Raw genomic sequence first — 25,332 nt, forward strand, 5'->3', positions numbered from 1 at the left:
CCCACATGGGGGTGGGAAGGAGACACCACCTGGGTCCTAGTGCCTCCACAGTGTGGGGAGGGGCTACAAAGTTGTGGGGTTGAGGGGGACATTAGGGGTGTCCGTGTTGTGAGTGTCATTCTTATGGTGGAAAGGCCTTTTCAAAGAGAGGGGTTTTGCAGCAATTCCTAAAGACCATCAGACTCTGGAGTTGCTGGTCTCCTGTACGGTTCCATTGCTGGATCCCCTCGAGGGAGAACTCTTTGTCTGCAGCTCTCACCCACCTTGTCCTGGGCTTTGTGAGCTGCATTGTCCCAGAGGAGTGCAGTTTTCATGGTGGTTCATCCATTATAATTTAATCTTTGATGAAGCTGGTGTTTGGTCCATGATTTGCTTTGAAGATTAGGATCACAGTCTTAAACCAGCAGTGGAAGCTGACTGGTAGCCACCAGAAGCAGGGGCGGCTCCAGGCCCCAGCACGCCAAGCACGTGCTTGGGGCGGCAAGCCACGGGGGGCGCTCTGCCGGCGCCGCGAGGGCGGCAGGTAGGCTGCCTTCCATGGCTTGCCTGCAGAGGGTCCGCTGGTCCCGCGGCTCCGAAGCCGCGGGACCAGTGGACCCTCTGCAGGCAAACCGCCAGAGGCAGCCTGCCTGCCATGCTTGGGGCGGCAAAATCCCTAGAGCCGCCCCTGACCAGAAGGACTTGAGCACAGGGCTGTTCTGCTCACAGCAGCCTAACCACGGAGAAGTCGGGCTAAAAATCTTAACAGATACCCACTGAACCGGTCAGCAGTAATTTTTCATTTGTACAGACGTGTTTTATTTTATTTTATTTTATTTTATTTTTTCACCAAATTTTGCAAAGCGGCTCTGTCATGGGGAGTACAAGCCACATCCTGAGGTTTTGTGGGGGTTGCCACAGGGCTGGTAAGTGGACAATCGCATGAATGCATACTTCAAGGATCAAGCATGGAATATGTAAGTGGGGCCTTCACTAGGCATGATCCTTACATGTCACTTTGAATAACTGATCCTGCCATGTTTTGCATCATCTCTGCATGGTCCTTATATGTTAGTTGGAAAGAGGAGCCATTTTTCAGTTACTGGTGAATGATGATAATTCTGACTTTCTTATTTAAACTGAAAAGTATTCTGAATTTTTGTGTAGAGTTACACACACACACACTTTAATGGATTTCTATCACGAATAAAAAATTGTTTATCATAGCATATTACGGGGGGCGGCCTGCCGGTCATTGTGAGGGTGGCAGGCAGGCGGCTTTCAGCGGCACGCCTGAGGGAGGTCTGCCAGTCCCGTGGCTTCGGCGGCGGGGAAGCCAATGGCGCGGCACCGGCGGACCTCCCGCAGGCATGCCGCCGAATTCGCGTTACCAGCAGACCACCCTCAGGCGCGCCGCCGAAAGCCGCCTGACTGCCGTGCTTGAGGCAGCAAAAAACATAGAGCCACCCCTGCCAGTCATGGAGCAGGACCTCACTGTGTGTGCACGGCACTGTACAAGCACAGAACAAAAAGATAGACCCAGCCCCAAAGAGCTTACGTTCTAAGAAATCTCAGTGTCCGCACTGATGTCAGACACAGTCAATTTCTTTACCTTGCGTCTTGAGCATATTATTCAAATTCCCAAACCTCATCATCTGTAGTTTCCGCCCTTCCTGGATCACACAGTCCAATTTCAGAAACACCTGTGAAGTCATAGTTTTTCACTCTAAAACTGGAACTTTATTAAAACATTCATATATTTAATAAACATGTAAAGCGCTTGTCCAGCCACAACAAAACATCCATCAATAAAATATTGCAAACCATTCCCGTCCCAAATAAATATTGCCAGCCAGCATACACTACACTGCTTATCAGAGCCAAAGGATCTGGTACCAGGGCAAAACCAATACCCCATCCAGCTGAACAAAAGGGAACAATTCCTAATGAACAGGGCAAACAGGGAAGAAAAGAGTAAATGTTTATACGTACATTTTGTTGCCACTGTTTAGCTCACTAGTTCGCTGCAGACCGATATAATAATTCCTGCATTATATGTGTTGTTAATGTGTAGCACTCACATATACAGGTAGCAATGTGATATTCATATTTCCATGTGTTGTTGGGTTTATGGCTGGGAGCTGTTGGAAGCTAGTACTTTTTCTTCTCACTCTTACAAGGGTAATGCTGCTTTTAACTACTCCTCCTGCCTATTTAATAGAAGGCATTAAGGCTAAATTCTCCCCTCTCGCTTCTCAGCACATGCACGAGTGACTCTCAGTGATGCCAGTGGGCACTGAAGCATACAAACAGGTAGACAGAGCTTCTCAATATCGTAAAAATTGTTTTGGGGTTTTTTTAACACGGTTTTTAAAAATTGAGACCATTAAGCAAGGGTTCGGTACTTCCCTCCTTCAATCCCCATTTTCCTAGCATGGTATATTTATAGAGCACATTTTCCAGAGGCTACAGTGCAATAGGCTCCTGATGATAGGACCTGTGTGATGTGATCATTTGTAGGTTAAGGGTGTTTTTTGATAAATTTATCTTGAAGGTCTTCTGTGTTTTTTATTGGTTTTTGCAAACTGGTCTGAGAACTTTCAATCACAACACCAGGATTTGGGCTTTTAACACTTCTACTTTGAAATTGAGGGCATGCCTTTTCTCTATTGTTTTTCACAAGAGTTTTAGCCTATAATCAGGCAAGAGCAGAGGCTACATAACAAGTTAATGACAGAATCAAAGTGCAGAGGAGGAAGCAGGGAACCTGACTGAGACAGCAATGTAAGCAAGTGTGCCCGATGCGTAAAGGTTTCCAGGTGCAAGTAATAACAACTAGCAAGAACAAGCTAGTGAAGGATCTGTCTGAGACCCCCAATAATAGCTCTCATCCCTGTGTGAACAGTGTGTTTCCTACAGAGCTGGCTGAACAGTGTAAAAACCTGTTTGCCAAACTGGAAACCATTATTTGATTTGGCCTGTTATCACTTTATTAGCCAATGTTTGTGAGCATCCTCGGGACTAACTTTTGACTTACACAGATGTTCACCGAAAGCAAAGTTCAAGCCTGTAGCTGATATTTATTGAAGCAAGAAAGGAAATTATTGATATAACAAACCCAAATTCTCTCTGGCTGGAAGCAGTTTACAACCATTTTGGTCATCCAATTGGGGCACAGAAACAATACCACGTGACGGAGGCAACCAGTCACAAAGCTCAGGTAATGACGTCCGACTGTGGACTAAATACTGGCTCCAAGCATTTCACAAACACTCCAGTGCTCCAGCATGTTTGTAGGAATTAGCGGCACCGTGATCTCTTTGCAGCCAAGCAGAAGATAAGGGCTAAAGTCATCACAGGCTAGATTCTGATGTTAGGTACAGCCCTGAGCAAAAGAGTGGTGTGTGATTTGCATGAGTAGCCCAAGAGTAGCCCCGGGGGAGGCACTGTGAGTCAGAGTCCCCTCTGAGTCACAACTCCTCCCCCGACTCCTCTTTTCCCCCTGGTGGTCGTTACTTACAGCTGGCCTATACCAGCAGCACATTGTGGCACTAGTCAATAAGGAGGTGGAGTCAACCCTCCATCCACTGTTGCTACCCACCTGCTCCAGGGAAGAACTAAAAAGGCACATAGCCCTGCTCATCTGAGAACCTGAGGTCTGGGTTGCTGTGTCATGGGGTAAGAGGAGTTCCTACTCCCTTGCATGGGTGCATAGTCCAAGTCACAACCTAGCCCAAGTAAATTGTTTGCAATGAATAATTTGGCCAACTCTAATTTCTTAGGACCCATGTGATCAGCAGTTTTGCCAGGTGACGTCGGGCAAGTCTCTAAACATCTCTGTCCCTCCAAATCCCATATCAGCAAAACAGGGCTCATGATACTAATTGCCTTTGTAAAGCTTTTAGAGATCTACTGAGGAGAAGCACTGTATGAGAGTCAGTTATCATTATTTAGTGCTGTTTTGCTGCTTTTGAAGGAAGGAAGCGGAGATGTGAAGTGAGTGGTTTTTCTGTCTAGCACATTATTGCATGCCCCTGTGTGCATTTATGTACATACACACATATATATATCTTTATGGCAGGTGTTTGGTGGACAGCACTTGAAATCGCTCCTCTGTCTAAATAAACAGAACCCAACCATCAACAAACTCCAGTAAAAAAAACTTCTCTAACAGTTCCTCAAGTTTCTGTGACTTCTCCGAAACAAAGCTGCCACTATTTTGCCCAAAGCAAACAGGCTATCAATCCTTGAGGGGGCCATTTAGGGATCTGGGGCAAAAATCTGTCTGGGGATTGGTCCTGCTTTGAGCAGGGGGTTGGACTAGATGACCTCCTGAGGTCCCTTCCAGCCCTGGCGTTCTATGATTCTATGACTCTACCATTAAAATTCTTGATGGTAATTGATTTGATCACTTTAGTCTTCAAAAGTCGTGTTTCCCCCCTCCCCCCTGCCATTGCTTTTTGCTGCAGTGGCAGCTCAGCAAGGCCTGTTCCAAAACATGGTCCATATTTAATGGTCTCTCATTAGGGGGAAAAAATGCTCATTATTCTGCTTGCCTAAAGATTTGTCTGACCTGGTGTTCTTAGCTTCCCTGCTCACACAGCTTAGGGTCCCCACCTATCAGTTTTTCAGCCACATTACCTGGTAATTAAGCATTGTGTTCAGTGCCAGGGTGAAGGCAACTTTATCCACAGTGATTTGGATGGAGAGAAGGGAAATCAAACCTTTAAAAGCCCCTGTGTACTGCTGCTCCATTTCTGCAATGCCTCAACAGATAGCAGCAGGATACTAAATGCTACGCTTCACTAGCAGAAGGCTCTAGCAAGAGCAATTTGTACATACTCAATTAGAATCAGTCTCCCTGCTTTAGCCGGTCCCTTTTAATAAGGGGTAAGGAACCACTTTAATAATAAAGATTAGCCACGCTGCCGTATGTCTACCTAAAAACCGCAGCACAAGCTCTTTGAAATCAGTAAGCAGTCTCTTTAAGTCAGAGGGGAGCCCCCACAGACATCTCTCCGTACCCAGACAGACAAATTTGGTTTTAACACCGTCAATGAAGCAAAACATAATAACTGACTCTTTTAAAGAAGAGTGATCACTTCCACCCTGGTGTTGGCTGACACTAACCAAGTGTCACCGTGAAAAACATCATTGAAAGTGACCTGACGTACCAGCCTGGAAGTCCTGTAATCAAAACAGATTAAAAAGAGAGGGGAAGTCTTTTTTTAAAGGATTTTAAAAACAAGAATGACAGTGATGCCCTGTATGAAATCTCTTTTCTAAGACACCAGACATCCAGCCAGCTCAGGTACACAGAGAAAAAGTGGTTCAAAATAACTATAACTAAACCCACCCCTTCTTTTATAACTATTTCCAAACATACTGTCACAAAGCAGGGTGAGTACTGGGCCCTGATCCTTTTGTACCCTAAGGCCTCTTTACAGTAGGCAGTATAAAGGGATCATTTATACGTCGGCTATGTCTACACTAGCACTTTTGTTGGTAAAAAGTGACAGGTGAAAAAAACACACCCTTGACTGACATATGTTTCACCAACAAAAGCTCTTGTGTGAACAGCACAATGTCAGCAGGAAACGCTCTCCCGCCGACATAGTTACTACCGCTCGTTGGGGGTGGTTTAATTATTCTGACGGGAACTCTCTCCCGTCAGCACAAAGCGGCTACATAGGAGATCTTACAGTGTGCCACTGTAAGGTCTGTAGTGTAGACATAGCCAGGGCTGGCTCTACTGTTTTTGCCGCCAAATTCGGCGGCATGCCTGCGGGAGGTCCGCCGGTGCCACGCCATTGGGGGCAGTCCGTGCGCCATTAGGGTGGCATGCGCGTTTCCGCGGCTGTGGCAATTCGGCGGCAGCTTCTGTCTTCAGCTGAACATAGAAGCTGCCGCCGAATTGCCGCTGCCACGGAAACGCATGTGCCATCCTAACGGCACACGGACTGCCCCTGCCGTCCACCGCGGCAATTCGGCGCGCTGCTTGGGGGCAAAAACACACGGACTGCCGCCCCTTGAAGATTGCCGCCCCAAGAACCTGCTTGGAATGCTGGTGCCTGGAGCCGGCCCTGGACATAGCCCTGGCAACCCTTCCATGGCTCTGATAGCATAAAGGAGCCTTCAAAGTAGAATGATGTAAAGGGGCCTTAGTGTAAATGAGACTCAGGCCCTTTGAGTTGTGAGCAGGACTAGCCTAAAGGTACTGGCATCCTAGGAAAGGAATTTTTGGGTGGCCTCTTTCCACTTTCCCTTGGCCTAGTGATTTGGGGAGAAGCTTTAGATGTGAAATATCTTGATTTTAGTAAGGCTTCTGACACAGTCCCATACAATGTTTTCATAGGCAAACTAAGGAAATGGGGTCTAGATGAAACTACATAAGGTGGGTGCACAACTTGTTGAAAGACCATACTCAAAGAGCATTTATGAATGGTTTGCTGTAAAACGAGGGATATGGATCTGGTAGGGTCTCACAAGGGTCTGTCGTGGGTCCAGTATCATTCAATATTTTCATTAATGACTTGGATAATGGAGTGGAGAGTACATTTATAAAGCTTGCAGATCACACCAAGCTGGGAGGGATTGCAAGTGTAACCCACACACCTTCTGAGTGTGGTGTTCTGTCCCATCTAGTGGCACTGAGACCACTTAGAGTTAAATGAGATTGCACTACAGGCTTAGCTAAGAGCCAGTTGGCTTTTAGCTCATGCTGTAGAGGCGCATGTGCTAAGCTCTGAACGTCCCTGGTTTGATCCCACTCTGGAGGGCAGGATTAAAATTCAAAAGGACACTTGACAAATTGGAGAATTGCTCTGAAATCAGCAAGATGAAATTGAATCAAGACGAAGTACTACAGTTAGGAAGGAAAAAACAAATGTAAAACTACAAAATTGGGCCCTGTTCAAATATGTTAAGGGCTGTTATAAAGAGGACAATGATCAATTGTTCTCTGTGTCCTCTGAAGATAGGACAAGAAATAATCTGGTTAATCAGCAGCAAGGGAGATTTAGGTTAGCTATTAGTAAAGGCTTTCTAACTGAAAGGGTAGTTAAACTCTGAAGTAGGCTTCCAAGGGAGATTGTGGAGTCACCAGCCTTGGAAGTTTTTAACAACAGGTTGGACAAATGCTTGTCAGGGCTGGTCTAGGTTAACTTGGTCCTGCCTCAGCACAGGGAGATGGACTTGATGACCTCTCGAGGTCCCTTCTAGCCCTGCATTTCTGTGATTCTATATTATCAGCAGAGATGACGTAGGAATCGGGATCTAAATTTCCACAACGTTCCTCTGATCTGGTTTTATCCCAAATCCAATTATAAATAAACAGTCAGATCCTCAGCAGGTGTCAATTGGTGTGTTCTCATTTATTTTAATTCAACTACATTGATTTACACTAGTTCATGACCTGGCCCTTTCAATGTTAACCATATGTTCATTTAAAGACAGCTATATCTCTGCAGCACCTCCGAAAGCTGACATATCTAGCTGCCTGTGTTATGTGGGGTTGGTTTCAGCAGACAAGGAACCTGTGACTGAACACCTTTCACAGGTCACACTGCCAGGGGCGGCTCCAGGCACCAGCACACCACGCGCGTGCCTGGGGCGGCAAGCCACGGGGAGCGCTCTGCCGGTCGCCGCTAGGGCGGCAGGCAGGTTGCCTTCAGCGGCATGCCTGCGGAGGGTCCGCTGGTCCCATGGCTTCGGCGGACCTCCCACAGGCTGCCGCCGAATCTGCGGGACCGGGGACCTCTCACAGGTAAGCCGCCGAAGGCAGCCTGCCTGCCGTGCTTGGGGCGGCAAAATACCTAGAGCCACCCCTGCACACTGCCCACTTGACTATCACTGGCTTCCAGGGGCACCTCCAGACATTTTTCACATGGTATGAATCATGTTCACTTTAACTTAGCATGGCGTCTATCCATATGCCTTTTTATCTAACAATAGGCAAAACCCTAGCAACGCCCCCTCAGGTCTGCCGCCTTCAGGTCTCCCCACCACCCCACTCCCGGCCAGCTCCCCTGTGTGGGCACTCATCGCAGCTCCCCATATTTGTAGCAGGTCTTGATGCTGTGGCTGAGTGAGTCCTGCAGGTGGAGCAGAGAGGACACAGGCTGCTGGAAGCAGGACAAGGCCAGGCAGGCTCTTGGGGGAGCAGTGCAGGAGCCAGCTGCATGGTAGCAGTAGCAAGAAGCAGCACTGGCCTCCTGACTGCCCACTCAAGTTTGGCTCTATGGCCCTCCACCATGACTGGGGGTGTTGGGGGCAAATTTGAGTGAGTGGCTTTGCGACCTAGTACATGGGGGGGCGCCGCACTGGTCAATTTTGGCCCCGTCGCCCCGCATCATGATGGAGGGCAACGGGGCCAATCCTGAGTGGGTAGTGGGGTGTCCAGTGCTGCTGCTCCTCACCACTGCCATTGGTCTGGCTCCTGCACCAGTACCTGAACCACACCAGTCAGAACTCCGTTTGGGCCACCGCCATGAATTGGGCTGCAGGCCCATTAGGTTTCCTGTGCCTTGCTCTGGCCCTGCCAGTGGAAAACACCCTGCATAATGTGCATAGGGCTGCAGGCGTCAGTGCCAGCTTTACGTATAGAAATAGCTCAAGAAAACTCATATGTATTCTTATTTCCCCAGAGACTTTGAAAACAAATTTGTAAAGCCAATGTTACACTTCCAAAATGTTCTGTCTTATATCTTCGTCCCACATTCTTTATTAGACTAATTTTGAATTCTGTTGTTTGCCATGGGATCTCTAAGCTAAGGTCCCAAGGCAAAAAAAAAAACCTATCGAAACTACAGTCAGAGAAAGTTTCATCTTGCAGGGGAGAATGTTAATGTACAGTCCCAGATTTTTTAAAAAAATAGATCTTGTTTGAAAACATAAATGGAATGACTGATTAGATTTAATTAAAAATGCAGTCTTCTAGCTCTCCTAGTGGCAAAGTCCTTGATTAGTTCACGGCATTCTATTTCGCCAGCAATTTCATTTCCAGTTGAAATCAAAGCCTGTCCACTCATTATCTACGTGATCCATAACTGACCTCAGGTTATTTATTTTATTTTATTTTATCTGATGTGACCGAGACCATTGAAATGGACATTGCGAGGAAGCACTTTCATTTGCTCAGATGTTGGCATTGTTTGAGAATACTGAAACATCCCAGGCAGTGGGACAGAGCCTCAGCTAGTCTAAACTGACATAGCTCCACTAATTTGGAAACACCGATTTCCACCAGCTCTGGATATGGCCCAACATTCTCCAGATCATTCCGATTCCCACATTTTCCTTTTCCTGTGAATAAAACCTTAAGTTCCAACCAATCTTATAGATTCTGGAACAGCACTGACCTCTAGAGCTGATCCTCCTCTGTAGGCTTGGCATTGTTTCTCTGGATGTTTTCGAGAAGTTCATGTAGTTGCCTGATTCCTGTGTACGGATCAGCTGATGAACTCCTACCCAGTTAACTCGGCACCAAATGCCATGCTAGACAGCCACAGTACTCAGCACCTGGATGTTTTTTAAGCTGACATCCAGGACCAGAGGCTTCATGCTTCACCAGTTCCAGTTTCTTGTCATAATGTTACTGACTCAAGTGTGTGTGAACATATTATCCTCTAAGGGGCAGTTTACAGAGAGGAAACATAAACAGAAGGCCTATCACTACTATGGTCAGCTAATATGACCATTCTCTTTTTTGCTCAAGTAGTAGAGGCTTGTGGTTTGTGGTATGGGGTATAAGTGATGACCGTGTACATAAGCTGTTTAAGCAAGGACCATCATTTACTGTATGTTTGTATGGTGCCTAACATTGTGGGGCTCTGCCCTGGCTGCTGTTTAAGTATTATCACAATGGAAATGTTAAATGACAATATCAGTATTGCATGTGGATTCATTACAGAGTGAGAAAGCATCACCGGCTTGGCAGAATATTGCCAATACCGTTGATCTTGCTTTTCTGCTGTATTTCACACAAGGGTTGGATCGCCAGCCACGCTCATGGAGTTGTGTGGTGAAAATCCTCCAAAGAGAATCCAAGAACTAAGTTCAAACTGGGACATACACATGGAACATAAAGGGCCTAGAGATTCATATTCTCAGCACCAAATGCCCATATTTTTTCCCTCTTCATGATGGAACCATTGCTGTGATATCCCTTTTGGCAACTATTTTCCATAGAGACTCCAACGCTATAATCAGGGCTTCTGTGAGATCTTGACTACTGCTACCTGCAACATACGTGCACAAAAGTGTTTCCCATTTCAGATCACTGCTCTAATAATGTCAAGAAGACTCAGTGTAAATGACATTTGCTTCCTTGGGGCTAATGTCAAGGATGCAGTCTAATGAATGGTGGCTTGATATGCTTGTGAAAAGTCCAATAGTTTGGATTTAATTCTTTGAGAGGAGAGCTGTATTAGTTCATTCTGAATGAGATGCAGAGCTCATGACAACTGATGCTTCTCACATATATTCTTGCATAACTGGATCCATTTTTAAAGTACCTGAGATGTGCCAAAAAAGCTGTCATGTTTCAAGTGGAATAATTCACTTACCAGTCTCCAAAAACTATATCCCATTAGCCTTTCAAAAATCCCCTTATATCCCATTAGCCTTTCTGCCAGGGCATGGTCTCAGAACTGACTACTCATTGGTTTTCTATGTCAGCATGGTGACAAGGCAGTAGACGGGATTCCAGTTCAGACCATTTCTGTGCAATTTTTTTTTCTGTAGCTCAGAGAGCAATTATGTTCGTTAGGAAGCTGTGTCACATCTTTCCAAATGTTTTAGCCCCAAAGAGATAAGTTTTCTTTTAACAGTCAAATCTTCAACCAAAGCAGAAAAGGTAACTGTTTTTGAGAGAATGCAGTAGCCCTCTCCAGATAACTTTTCCCATTAGGAAGGGTTTGCTTATAATTAAATTGGCAGTTGTCACCAGACCATGGAAGAACAAAAGCTACTATTCAGATAGGTTGTTTTCTCCAGCAACATGCATTATACCAGTGCTCTCACTGCAGTCACCTCAGGTCAGAGTAGCAAGATCATCATAGTCGCTCGTGAGATTAGAAATGCTATGTTCTTATCATGCTTCAGTTTTTCAAGTTCAGAAAGAAAACATGAATCGCAATACTCGGGGTGTATCTTCTCAAGTGGATCAATCAACAGCATCCTATTTAGGTGGAGAATTCTCCATTTCTGAACCACAGGTCCAACTGCACATACTGCAAATCAGCTGACTCAGAACTGACTGTTGCAGACCCTTGCTCCTGCTGCCACTGCTCTGTGCAGGGCTTGCCTCCTTGCGCCACGTTAGAGCAGCCTGAGGGTTACTCTAACTTACGCTGCAAACAAGCACTTCCTGCGGCTGTTATGCAGGCTTTAAGACCACTTTGTGCTGGCAGTTTGGCACAGAGTAGCCACACCATAACAGAGTATCTAACCATGTAATCTGGCATTTGACCATGAGTCTGACTGACCATTACAATGTCTAGAACCAGATAGGGCTGTGTTCTGCAGAACTGTTCACTACATGGCTTTCCGCAAGGTAACTTTTTAAAAATGCAGCAAACACTCTGCTCATTATTAGTTGCGAGACTTCTAGTTAGTGGTATGTAATGATGAAAGCATGGTATAGAGCAGGGGTAGGCAACCTATCGCATGTATGCCGTCTTCAGCACATGAGCTGATTTTCAGTGGCACTCACACTGCCCGGGTCCTGGCCACTGGTCCGGGGGGCTCTGCATTTTAATTTAATTTTAAATGAAGCTTCTTAAACATTTTAAAAACCTTATTTACTTTACATACAACAATAGTTTAGTTATATATTATAGACATAGAAAGAGATCTTCTAAAAACGTTAAAATGTATTGCTGGCACGCAAAACCTTAAATTAGAGTGAATAAATGAAGACACAGCACTTCTGAAAGGTTGCCAACCCCTGGTATAGAGAGAGCAGGAACAAGTAATCCAAGCTGGAGGGGCGTACTTGCACCGCCAACAGGACATCATATGTAGAGTCTGGACAGAATTCTGCTCTTACTGGTGTAAATAAGGAGTGATCCCATTGAACTCAATGGAGTTACACTGGTGTAAAACTAGTATAAAGTTAGAATCAAGCCAAGTGGCCATTCATGTGACCTCTAACTTCTAAAAACATACAAACATGCATACAATTGAGCTTGTAAGACAAATAGTCCAACTGGTGGTTATTATTATTATTTATCATAGGTATTGCAGTAGCACCTAGATGCCAGAGCCCCATTGGGTTAGTTACTGTACAAAAACATCATAGATGGTCCCTGCCCAAAATAGCTTAATCTCAGTTTAAAAACAAGTGGCAACAGGAAGATACATCAGCCAAACCGAGGGAGCACAAATTAACAAAGAAACATACTAAGCAGTAGACACAGCGGTCACGGCAGCCTCATTGCGTGCAGTGGTTTTGTGTAGTAGACAGAGGAACTAAGCTGAGGCCAGCAAAAAAACTTCACTCATGACCTTAAAATAAGAGTTAAACACAGTTCACCAAAGGCAAACGGCTACTGCATTTGTACATTGTGCCACTTTTCTTCAGCCTGACTCAAGATCTCCTGGTCAACAGAGAAATTAATTTAAGTCAAGGGAGAACTTTGAATGCTTGTTTAAAATTAAACAAGTAGGAGAACTTGTATGCTCAGACTCCCTTAATGGGAGTATTCTATTTTCAAAGCAGAAGGCCATAGATAATTACAGCAAGGTGAGTCTGACTGGTAAATTTAGGGTTGGAAGACCATCTGGGTAACAGAGAGATTGTGATTGGGTTTTATGATGGGCACAAGGACAGGTGAAAAGGATGCTGCATGAATGAATCATTCAGTCATTTTACATCAATATATACTACAAGCATGTTATAGACTTGAGCGCTATGTGATATAGATGGTTATAAGCACGTTATTAGAAAGTAGTGTAGAGATGGTTATAAACAACCTGTTGGACTCTGTAACAACTGATTAACCATTTAAAAACATCTATAGTCATAATTTATTAACCTTTATAAACTATTTATAAATGTACCCTTATAATACAGCGTGACTGATCTTTCACTGCTTGTACAGATGAGAGGAAAGGGAAGCGGAGAATCCGGACGACATTCACAGCAGAGCAGCTCCAGGAGCTAGAGAAGATTTTCCAGGTCACTCACTATCCAGACATTCACATCCGCAACCAACTGGCAGCAAAGATCAACCTCCCCGAAGCCAGGGTCCAGGTATAGTCTGTGCCCCTAAAATACCAGATGCATCACACCAACCCAAACACACACACACACTGCAGCCATACCTTCTATTGAAGGTACATTTATAAATTGTTTATTATTAATCATTATTATTATTATTCCTGGCTCTTATATAGTATTTCTTCATCTTTAGATTTCAAAATGCTTTACAATGGAGCTCAGTATCATTATCCCCATTTTACAGATGGGAGGGAAAAGTATCTTTCACCCTTGATGGGATTAACCAAATGGTTAATAAATAACAGATGTAATAAGCAGCATATCACAGACATAAGTAATGTGTTTATAAATGGCAATAAGCAACCTGCTGGACTCTATAACAACTGACTGGCCGCTTATTAAAATATCTACTAATCATTTATCAATCCTTTACAAACTATTTATGTACATTCAATATAAAGTGTGACCCACATGCCTGTTCCGCACCATCTCAAAAATTAGCCCAAATGGAAACACAGTCCGTTACCTTTGGTAGTTCTCTGTTTGATACCATATGTGGTAGACCCATGGGCCACATTCACAGGGGGCATAAATCAGCATATCTTCTCTGGGCTTTAATGGAATTACGCTGATTTATGCCAGCTGAGATCTGACGCCATAACCTTCCTGCATGTGAGATCTATTACATTTGAAATATATTAGCATGCAGCAGATTTGGATGCTGTTTACAAGACACCAGAGGGGAACGCCACGTACTTTATAACTGAAACATGCTTAGCCCAATTCTGTATGGAAATCTTCCATCTGCAGAGCTAATCTGCTCACAGGATGCTGGTTCTGGGCTCTCTCTCCTACTCTGTGGAAAGGGTTTCCATACTACGAGGCATCCATGTAAATGAATCCCAGTATAATACAAGATGTTTAACACAGAGGACAGTTTATATGACTGGGACTGATTTTCAACTAGCTATAATTTTACTGCCTAATATTTTGATGACAAGAAGGCATTCGAATGGAACAGCCATAGCACGGACATCGGCAGGGATAGTTTACTCACAATGCCCTACCAGTATATAAAGCACAAGAAGGGGGGATTATTTAGTGTCTGCTGTAGACCACCAAATCACACTAGAGAACAGGATGACCGACTGCTGAAGTACCTATCTAAAATGTTTAGGGAAACAGCTGCATTATCATGGAGTACTTCAATCTGAGTGGCATACAATGGAGCTCTCATGCTTCCAACACTAAAACACTCTTAGAATTTCTAATAATTATAGATGACAGTTTCCTAACTCAAGCACTGTTGCACTTGCATCCATTATTTAAATGAGATTATAAGTTTGGTTGATAACAGTAACAGTATTGATGCGATATGCTTAGACTTCCGGAAGGTATTTGATTTGGCATTGCACAATATTTTTATTAAGATACTCAAATGATGTAAAATCAACATGGCACCTATTATATGGATTAAAAACTGGCTAATTGACAGGTCTAAAAATGTAATTGTAAATGAGGAATCATCTCTGAGCTGGTGTTTCACGTGGAGTCCTACAGGATCCTGTGCTATTTATCATTTTTATCAATGACCCAAAAAGAAAAATTAAAATCATTGCTGACAAAGTTTGCGGGTGACAAAATGACCAGGGGAGTAGTAAATACTGAAGAGGACAGGTCACTGATACAGAGCGATTTGGATCGCTTGCTAAACTGGATGTGAGCAAACAGTATGTGTTTTAATACAGCTAAATGTAAATGTGTACATCTAGGAACAAAGAATATAGGCATGAGGTGGGCAAACTTTTTGGCCTGAGGGCCACATCGGGGGGTTGGGGTACGTGGGAGGGGTGTGAGGGCTCCGGTTGGGGGGCGGGATCTGGGGCGGGACCAGAAATGAGGAGTTCAGGGTGCAGGACGGGGCTCTGGGTTGGGGTGGGGGGTGAGGGCTCTGGGGTGGGGCTGGGGATGAGGCGTTTGGAGTACAGGAGGGGGCTCCAGGCTGGGACCGAGGGGGTTGGAGGGTGGGAGAGGGATCAGGGCTGGGGCAGGGGTTGGGGTACGTGGGAGGGGTGTGAGGGCTCCAGCTGGGGGTGCGGGGTCTGGGGTGGGGCTGGGGATGAGGTGTTTTGGGTGCAGGAGGGTGCTCCGGGCTGGGACCAGTGGGTTCAGAGGGCAGGAGGGGGATCAGGGATGGGCAGGCTGTTGGGGCATGGGAGGGTGAGGGCTCTGGCTGGGGGTGCAGGCTCTGGGGTGGGGCTGGGGATGAGGGGCTTGGGGTACAAGAGGGGGCTCTGGGCTGGGATCGAGGGGTTCAGAGGTGGGAGGGGGATCAGGGCTGTGGCAGTGGATTGGGGCACAGGAGCGCTCAGGGTGCAGGCTCCAGGCGGCGCCTACCACAAGCAGCTCCGGGAAGCATGTCCCCCCTCTGGCTCCATGGTGTGGCCAGGCGGCTCTGCGTGCTGCCCCCTCTGCAGGTGCCACCCCTGCAGTTCCCATTGGCCGGGAACTGTGGTCAATGGAAGCTGTGGGGGCAGCACCTGCGGACAGGGAAGCACGCAGAGCTGCCTGGCCACGCCTCTGCGTACTACATAGAAGACGAAGTGGGGTCATTGCTGACAGGGCCGGTGCAAGGATGTTTCACACCCTAGGCGAAACTTCCACCTTGCGCCCTCCCCCATCCCCGAGCCCCCGCCCTGAGGCGCCCCCCCAGCGGCAGCTCCCCGCTCCGCCCTGAGGCGCCCCCCCCTGCGGCAGCTCCCCCGCTCTGCCCTGAGGTGCCCCCCAGCAGCAGCTCCCCACCCCCCACCCTCTGCCCTGAGGCACCCCCCCAGTTCCAGCTCACACCTGCCCCGCCTCCTCCCTGAGCACGCCGTCACTGCTTCACTTCTCCCGCCTCCCAGGCTTGCGGGGCCAATCAGCTTAGGCGCCGCAAGCCTGGGAGGTGGGAGAAGTGAAGCGGCCACGGCATGCATGGGGAGGAGGCGGGGCAGGTGTGAGCTGGGGCGGGGAGTTCCCCTGCGTGCAGCCCCTCCCCTTACTTGCTGCAGGCGGCCCTCCCCGCGCTCCCCTGCCCCAGCTCCCTCCACCTAAATACCGGTGGTGACCGGAGCGGCCAAAGATCTAGCCACCGCGGTCGCTGCCGAAGAAAATGCCGCCCCCCCAAATGCCAGTGCCTAAATGGTTGCACCAGCCCTGCTTCCTGGGAACCGTGCGGAGTGGGGCAAACCCTTGACCCTGCTCTTCAGCGAGAGCTGAGGTCTGGATTAAATGGTCTGACGGGCCAGATGTGGCCCGCAGGCCATAGTTTGCCCACCCCTGATATAGGCTATACTTACAGAATGGGGGACTCTATCCTGGGAAGCAGTGACCCTGAAAAAGAGTTGGGGATCATGGTGGATAACCAGCTGAACATGATCTCTGTGTGACCCGATGGCAAAAAGGGCTAATGCACATAGGTGCCGACTGCATGGGTGCTCCAGGGCTGGAGCATCCACAGGAAAAAAATTGTGGGTTCTGAGCACCCACCGGCAGCCCCCCTACCGGTACCTTCCCCTCCCCACAGTGCCTCCTGCCTGCCAGCAGGCCCCACGGATCAGTGCCTCCCCCTCCCTCCCAGCACCTACCACCTGCCACAGATCAGCTGTTTTGCAACGTCTGCAGGTGCTGGGGGGTGGAGGGAGGAGCGAGGGCAGAAGTAGGCAGGGAAGGGGTAGGGCAGGAAGAGGTGTGAAGAAGTGGGGTGGAGCGAGGGTGAGAAGAAGCAGGGTGGGGGTGGGGCCTTGGGGAAAGGGGTGGAGTGAGGGACAGGGCCTGGGCGGAGCCAGGTGGCACACCCCTCGGCAGATCAGAAACTCGGCGCCTATGCTAATGCATACCTTAGATATATGAACAGGGAAATCTCAAGTAGGAGTAGAGAGGTTATATTACTTCACACTGATGCAATCACTGCTGAAATTATGTGCCCATTTCTGGTGTCCACAATTCAAGAAGGATGTTAAAAAACTGGAGAGGGTTCAGAGAAGAGCCTTGAGAAGGATTCAGTGATTGGAAATCATGCCTTCTAATGAGAGACTCAGAAAGCTCGATCTGATTAGTTTAACAAAGAGAAGGTTAAGAGGTGATGTGGTCAGGCTATCAGTACCTACATGGGGAGCAAAAATTTAATAAAAGAGTCTCTTCAATCTAGCAGAGAAGGGTATAACAAGATCCAATGGGTGGAAATAAGGTGTAAATTTTTAACAGTGAGGGTAATTAATCATTGGAACAAGTTACCAAGGGTCATGGCAGATTCTCCATCAATGGAGATTTTTAAAATCAAGATTGGATGTTTTTCAAAAAGACCTGCTCTAGTTTAACCACAGCTATTGGACCTGAAGCAGGAATTAACTCAGGGAAATCTTATGGCCTGCATTATGCAGGAGGTCAGACTAGAGGATCACAATAGTCCTTTCTGGCCTTATAGTCTATGACTATGCCTCAAGATATGGACTTTGGAAAGCACCATAAAGGGTGAGAATGTAGCTGAGTCTTCATGGCCCATTCCATCTTTGACCATTCAGTAAATAATCCAGAAACGGGTAATTTTATGGTGCATTTTGCCATAGGAATCCTGTCCACTAGATACTGGATTAAGTCGTTTCATACATATGTTCCAATACATATACAAACTCACATACAAGTTTGTCTTTCCAGGAGCTTTTAGCCAATAGCAACAAAGCAGACACTTGACATTCCAAGTAATTCATGTGAAAGAGATGCAGAAATAATTAACCTGTTTGTTGCTGGATTTTTTTTTAAATCACATATTCAACAGTAACTACTTTTGGTTACTAATTTCCTTTGTTCCGTTTGAACCACTTACCAAGGAATGAAAGACTTGCATTCCATTCATGAGCTCCTGACACAAAAGAGGGTAGGTTTAAATATTTTTGACCAAGCAATGCAACCAATACACCCATGTACCACTATAGTGGTTAGCCTGTAAATATTTAGCCATGTCTCTGGAACTAGCCAGGAAGATCAAGTCAGCTGGCAGACAGGTGCTCCTTGGAGAAAAGTAGGAGTCTTTTAGCTAGGGCAAGTTTAATGGGTAAAATTTTCAAAAGCATTTGATTGACTTAAGCTCAAGTCCCAGTGAGACACAGACTCCTTAAACCATTCTAGTGCTTTAAAAATTTTTACCTGGTAGTATAGAAAGAAGTGTCATCAATATAGTTCAGTTGGTAACACTTTTATCATGAGCCAGTAGATCATCCAACTGAACCCTCCACCAGGTCTTTATGTCTGCTGCTGAAACTGCTCTCCCATGCTGGGGAAAGGAGCAGTATTGTACTAGGGGCTATGCCCTTCAGGAAAAGCATTAAAATAAGGACCCCTCAATATGTCTCTGATTGCTGTTTATTGATCCCTTATCACTTTCCCAAAAGGATAATGGAAAGCCCCTGTATCCTGGCTGACAGACCTTGCTCAATGTGCGCTATTGCTGATCAAACAATGGTTGCCATGTCTGTCCAAACACACATACTGCACAGCCTGTCCATTACCTATAGTATGAAAGGTGTATTGTGAAAGCAAATTCTTTTCGGTAGGTTGGGCCATTAGCCATACAGGTCTCTCCACCCTGGACGCTTGTCGCTCTCCATCAAATCTTCAAAGTGTATCAGAAATGTCTCTTTGAAATAGATGTGAACCTTTCTTTTGACCTGTCTTATTCCTGCCATACCTTCATTTGCCTTCCCTCCTTCTCCTCCTGCACCCAGATCTGGTTCCAGAACCAGCGAGCAAAGTGGAGGAAACATGAAAAATTTGGCCATTTCGGTGGCCTCCAGCATCTGACCGAAGCAGATTTCATTCCAGCTCCAAAGTTGGAAATCACAGTGAGTATGGGAGGTCATGTGTAAAGGAAGTGAGCAAGACAGAGAGACTCACCCTTTTCAGTATCACGCCCTTGTACAGGTGTTACAAAGAAAAGAGTCTTTGTGACCCAGAAGAATTCCATTTTTTCTCAGAGAGAGACATTGTGTCATTCCTCCTGAAACTAAGTCTATTTCAGTGCATATGTGGGGAGGTGTCTGTTTGTGGAAATATTGTTTCCCCCTTTTATTTCCAAGCCCTTTCCCCAAAAAGCCTGCATTGGACCAACCTGTCCTTCCAGATGACTTTTAATTAGACACATGGAGACCAATCAAGAATAATACAATGCACTTCATCCCTTCAGGGGCTGAACATGTTGTCTCTGGGACCCTCACCTTTTTGATATCCGTTTTTGAGCAACCATTTGAGAGGATGAACACCTTGCAGAAGCCATAGGCTAGAAGAGGACTAGATAGAGACTTTGGTGTAGGCAACCATACCACCTCATTTCTGTACAAAATCCTTGCTATGTTCACCCCATTATGTTAATCTGTGCTTGTTTGCCCTGGTATTGTTTCCTACATTGGACAGCATTATCCACGTTGGTACACACGATATCTCTCTCCTATTTCAGGAGTGAGTGAGGTTCTGTGGCCTGCAATGTGCAGGTCCGACTAGATGATCAAGATGGTCCCTTCTGACCTTAAAGTCTACAAGTCCTTAGTTTTCATTGCTGAACACTGGGAAAATTCCTGGGCTGCTCGTAAATTACATCTAACTAAAGGTCTGTGTTGACTTTTTAAAGAATTCTCTTCTGTTTTTTTCCCCACTTATGACAGGGTTCCAGCCCGATGCCCAGCAACGTCTGTGGTGCAGGCCCCCCCATTGAGTATTACCCACCAGCCCAAGGGTATCTGACGTCAGCCTGGCTGTCCAACACATTGCCTTTTGCTCCCACACACTTGGACCCGCTGCCCTTTCCTAAATGTTATCTGTTCTTTGACTACCTCCCTCCATATGGCATCCCTCTGCCCCAGAAGACTGAATGGAACAGTATTCGTGTCAGTTCCACATAAAAGAGGATGAGGAGGAGCAGGAGTGGGAGACTCTGGGGGCATCCTTTGGTCATTTCTGACAGATCATATTCATGGGCAGGTGGGGTTCTCTTTGGAACAGGGCTGCTCAGCTTTTGGATGGCGTGTGGTGCGAAGCCAGCTTGGCATAACAGTAATATTGTAGCAGAAAGCCAAAGCCAGGCTAACACCATAGAGCACCACTGAACCTTGGAAAGTGCGCTATCATCATCCTTAAGAAGAGTGTACTTTGAAACAATATGACTTTCCAGAGGTCATGTACCTAATGGGATAGTGCATTAAGCAGTCCTGGTGAAGAGCTGAAGCTTTCTTCAGAAAACACCGGATGATCTTGTTGCATGGATGATCTGAGGCATTGAGATTTTAGCAGGCTGAATTCCTGTGCTGAGGCACACGTAGTGATGGTCACCCCAAAAACCCTGGCTACTCCATTGACCAAAATGACTGAGCCAAGCAGATGTGGGTCTCTTTCCTTGCAAATTTCACGTTGGTCCTGTTTCTCTGGGTGGAAGAAGATTTAGGTCAAAGATCAACCTTAACTTGTTTTCTCTGGAATGGGAGGGTTTGATTTGCTTGTTGTATTTTGACTTGAATAAAAGAGGATGAATACAACTTGTGCTTGACTATAACAATCCAAGAGGGATATCCATATTGAGTTGAATATTTAATATCATAGCCTCTGGGGTTGAGAGATTTCTGTAGATGGTTAATTAAAATGTTTGAGAGGAAACCTCTCTTTTTTGACCTGAATTAAGTAAGCACTAAAATCCCATCAAAAACAACACTTAAAAAGACACGGGCTAATTGGTTAATCTACTAGACATAATAGAATGGTTGTAGGCAGTGGTGTTATAGCCATGTTGCTCCCAGGATATTAGAGAGTCAAAGTGGGTGAGATAATATTTTTTATTGAACCAACTTCTACTGGTGAGAGAGACAAGCTTTTGAGCTTACAGAAAGCTTTAGGATATCCTGGGACCAACAAGGTTACAACAATATTACATATTCATACACACTGTACATAATATAACTATACTTCTAAAATATGGCTGTTTTTCATGCTTATTAGATGTATCGTCCTGCATCCATTAAAATCAATGGCAAAACTTCCACTGGCAAATCAGTGGTGTAGGGTCCAAGACTCCCTGAATTCCCTGCCAAATTAATAGATAGCAACATTGTGACAGGGTGTATAGGCCCCACAAAGATGAGGAAGGGGCCAGAGAGGCCCTGGCGGTGGGACTAGTCCCACCCCTTTCCTCTGTCAGTCATACATGATAGGGAGGAGGCCTTTAAAAGGGAGGAAACTGCAATCAGCAGGGAGGGGGAAAGGAGCAGGATTGCCCTAAACCGCAGACTGCAGGAGCGACTCTTGACGCCACAGAGGCAACTCCTAGGCAGGAGACCTTCACCCTGGCCCTGAGGACAGTACAGCAGACTCCCAGGGTAAGACCCAGCCAGAGCAATTTCCCTAGATCCATTATGTTGGGGATGGATTGTTGGCAGCACTGTAGATTTGCCACCTCGGCCCTTTCTGCCGGGACCAAAGGGAGACAGTATTCCTGAAGACATGGGGGTCTGTGACTTCCATTTTGATCCTCCAGCCAGAGCGATTTACAGAGGCCGACCAAAAGAAGAACACACACCCCTTGCAAATAGTAGGGAAGTGGGGCTGGTGTTGTGACCATCCATTGTAGATAACTGGGTGTGGCCAGGTTTGCCCACCCCCTGAGGGAGGAACCACTAAGAACTCTGTTACAGCCATCTTCAGTGCTGTGGCTACCGTAAGGGTTACACCCCGAAGGTGGAAAATACTGATTGGCCAGAGTTGTGACCTCACTCCCAGAACTATCCCTCACTAGTGACACTATTCAAAATGGTGGCTAAGAAGTAATGGGAGCCATTAACCCATAGGTTTGCTGGGTAATTTGTAGCATGCTCATGGGCATGCAGGTAAGTTGGTCATCCCAAACAGAGTGTTTATTTGAGAAATGCCTGTGAATAGCTAGATGCCAGCAGCATTTCAGTTTTCTTCTGTCCATTGACTGGTGACCACATACTAGATCACATTTCCAGGGTCTGCTAGCTGGGCTCACTATGTGGGCTGAGACTGAAATTGGGATCTGTAAGCCAGTAGGCCAACTTACTGGCAAGTGCATCAACAGCACTCCCAGAAGCAGCAGGGCTTCTGTCGTTTCTCTTCAGCACTGAGTTTTATTTCTCCAGATCAAAACAGTTCACCATAAATAAAGCAAGATCCAGTACAGGTCCCTGATCCGGCTCCTGCAGGTCTCACTCTCAGTTGAGCTTCTTATTGGCCCTTTATTTTAAAGACCACGTGGGGCCTGCAGGCAACCATCTGATCCCTGCCCTCAGGTCCATCACCCGGGAAGCAGCCAATTAGTCATAAATAGGATTCTCTTTAAGAGACATCCTGTGACAGGATCTTTGTTGTCTATAGGTAATATCTCTACCAAATAAGCCTTTCTCTGGTCAAGCCAAAAGTGACTAGATTCTATGGAGGGGATTCCTTTCTTAAAATTGTCATGAAACAGGGTTTAGTGCGGGGGGTGGGCAAACTTTTTGGCCTGAGGGCCACATCGGGGTATGGAAACTGAATGGCAGGCCATGAATGCTCACAAAATTGGGCATAGGGGTGCGGGAGGGGGTGAGGGCTCTGGCTGGGGGTGCGGGCTCTAGGGTGGTGCCAGAAATGAGGAGTTCAGGATGTGGGAGGGGGCTCCGGGTTGAAGTGTGGGGGGCTAAGGGCTCTGGGGTGGGGCAGGTTGTGAGGTATGGGGGTGGGGTGTGAGGGCTCCGGCTGGAGGTGCGGGCTCTGGGTTGGGCTGGGGATGAGAAGCTTCGGGTACAAGAGGGGCCTCTGGGCTGGGATCGAGGGATTGGGAGGGCAGGAGGGGGATCAGGGCTGTAGCAGAGGATTGGGGTGCAGGAGGGGCTCAGGGGTGCAGGCTCCGGGCAGCGTTTACTGCAAGCAGCTCCCAGACACAAGTCCCCCCTCCAGCTCTGACGAGCAGCCAGGCAGGTCTGCACACTGCCCCATCTGCAGGTGCCACCCCTGCAGCTCCCATTGGCCATGGTTCCTGGCCAATGGGAGTTGCGGGGCGGTGCCTGTGGACGGGGCAGCACACAGAGTCGCCTGGCCACGCTGCTGTGTACAATGTAGGAGCCGAAGGCGGGTCATGCTGGCTGCTTTCTGGGAGCTGCGTGGAGCGGGACAAGATCCCAAGCCCGCTCCCCAGCTGGAGCGCCGGAGTGGGGCAAATTGAATGGAGAAGGCCTACTTATGACACCACCCCACGCACTGGCCTTCCTGTTTACATCCCCTGGGCCTCCGCCTCCTCCTACCATGACACTCTCCCCTTCCCCTACAGCCCTTACCTATCTTCAAAGTAAGAGGAAAAGAGGCCCAGTAGTGTCCTGTCTGTGCTCAGCCCCAATATGGCACTTTCCCTTGAACGGCTGTGCACTCTGGTGTTTTAGGAACAGGCCAGGTTGTGTGAAACTGGAACTCTGGGGCAGGGGCGGCTCTAGCGATTTCACTGCCCCAAGCACGGCGGCACGCCGCGGGGGGCGCTCTGCCGGTCGCCAGTCCCGCGGCTCTGGTGGACCTCCCGCAGATGTGCCTGCAGTGGGTCCGCTGGTCCCGCGGCTCCGGTGGACCTCCAGCAGGCGTGCCTGCGGATGCTCCACCGAAGCTGCGGGACCAGTGGACCCTCCACAGGCACGCCTGTGGGAGGTCCGCCGGAGCCGCCTGCCGCCCTCCCGGTGACTGGCAGAGCGCCCACCGCGGCATGCCGCCCCAAGCACATGCTTGGCGTGCTGGGGCCTGGAGCCGCCCCTGCTCTGGGGGTGCCTCAGACTCCATGGAATGTCTCAGGCTTGTAGTGCTGCATTGGACCTAAATACGCCTTGACATTGGCTGTCAGGGGAAGGAGGTGTTTGAGGCAGGATGGCGACCGCTGTTCAGGAGAGATCAGCGAGCTGTCTAATTATAATGCAACCATTGTTTAGTCCTAATTTCAGAGTAATTGTCTGAGGCATTCCTGTTAATAATAATTAACAACTAATTAAGGTGTCATTTGCATTCATATAACAGCTTTTGTGCAAAGATCTTAAAGTCTTTTACCAAGATAGGTGGTTGGTTTTATCCCCGTTTTGCAGATAGGAAAACTAAGGCACAGAGTGTTTCAATGACTTGCCTCATTCAGTCATGGCTGGGAATCAGGAGCCAGGTCTCCTGATTCCCAGTCCCTTTGTCTCACCATTCTGCCTCACAGTAAACTCATCCGGCTGATTGCCCTGAAGCTCTCCTAAGCTTGTGTCAGCTGGAAAATTACTCTTTGAAATATCTCAGCCATCTCAACCCACTTCTAGTATAAAATATGGCTAAAAAATCTACCCAAAGGGCCTGGCAGAGAACATGGACTCAAAACTGACAACAATAACATCTGTTCTCTTAGCAGTTCTGATTAACTTCTCCAAGGCAATGACAATGAGAGATGACAGGGATGAAGCTGCAGACATGATACAGTTGGACTTCCGGAAAGGCTTTTGCTGCAGTACTAGATATCAGGTTACATTATTTTAATAACATCACAGAAATGAGTGATGGAAAGGGCCCAGAGGTTACCTCATCCAGTCCCCTGAGAATGCAGAACCATTCCCTATTGCATAGTCTTCAGAGTTTTGTCCCATCTGGTTTTAAAATGCTCCCACCACCTCCATAGGGAGATTATTCCACAATCTAATCGTTTTCAGCATTAGGCAGCTTTTCCTGATATTCAGCCTAAATGTTCCATTTGTCAGTTTTATCCCTTTAATCCTATTTAAAAACCCTTTGCACCCTGAACAATTCCTCCCCCTCCTAGGGCCCTGATTTTTCCATCTGTAACCCCTTTAGGGTTTAGAGAGCATGGCCCCTTTGAATCTTTTTCCTAGGGGGGAGGGGGAGAGTAAGGAAAAAAGGAGGGAAACGTTAAGGAAAAGGAGGGGTGGGTGGGTCTGGAGCTTGGAGGGAGGGAGAGGCAGCAGCCCGCAGGCCCTTGCAAAGGAAGCACAAAGAACCTGCCTGAGGCCTGAGCAGGACAGGCCCGATCGGGGACAGCCCAGGACAGGAGCCCGGAGGAGCCCTGTGCCGGGGGGAATCGCCCGAGAAGGACA

At 47.2% G+C, this 25,332-nt stretch overlaps 1 protein-coding gene across 2 annotated transcripts in view; it reads left to right on the forward strand.

The window, feature by feature from the left end:
* ISX (intestine specific homeobox) overlaps window positions 1-20,763 on the forward strand; it is a 36,616-nt gene extending 15,853 nt beyond the window's left edge. For both annotated transcript variants that reach the window (XM_039524434.1, XM_039524426.1), the window contains exons 3-5: window positions 13,083-13,234; window positions 18,964-19,080; window positions 19,897-20,763. In XM_039524434.1, the coding sequence (XP_039380368.1) occupies window positions 13,083-13,234; window positions 18,964-19,080; window positions 19,897-20,133 (506 nt within the window). In that variant the 3' untranslated portion in view covers window positions 20,134-20,763. The remainder of the gene's footprint in view (window positions 1-13,082; window positions 13,235-18,963; window positions 19,081-19,896) is intronic.
* The last annotated feature ends 4,569 nt before the right edge of the window (window positions 20,764-25,332 follow it).

This window comes from Mauremys reevesii, linkage group 1 (genome assembly GCF_016161935.1).
Source record: "Mauremys reevesii isolate NIE-2019 linkage group 1, ASM1616193v1, whole genome shotgun sequence".
Lineage (NCBI taxonomy): Eukaryota > Metazoa > Chordata > Testudines > Geoemydidae > Mauremys > Mauremys reevesii.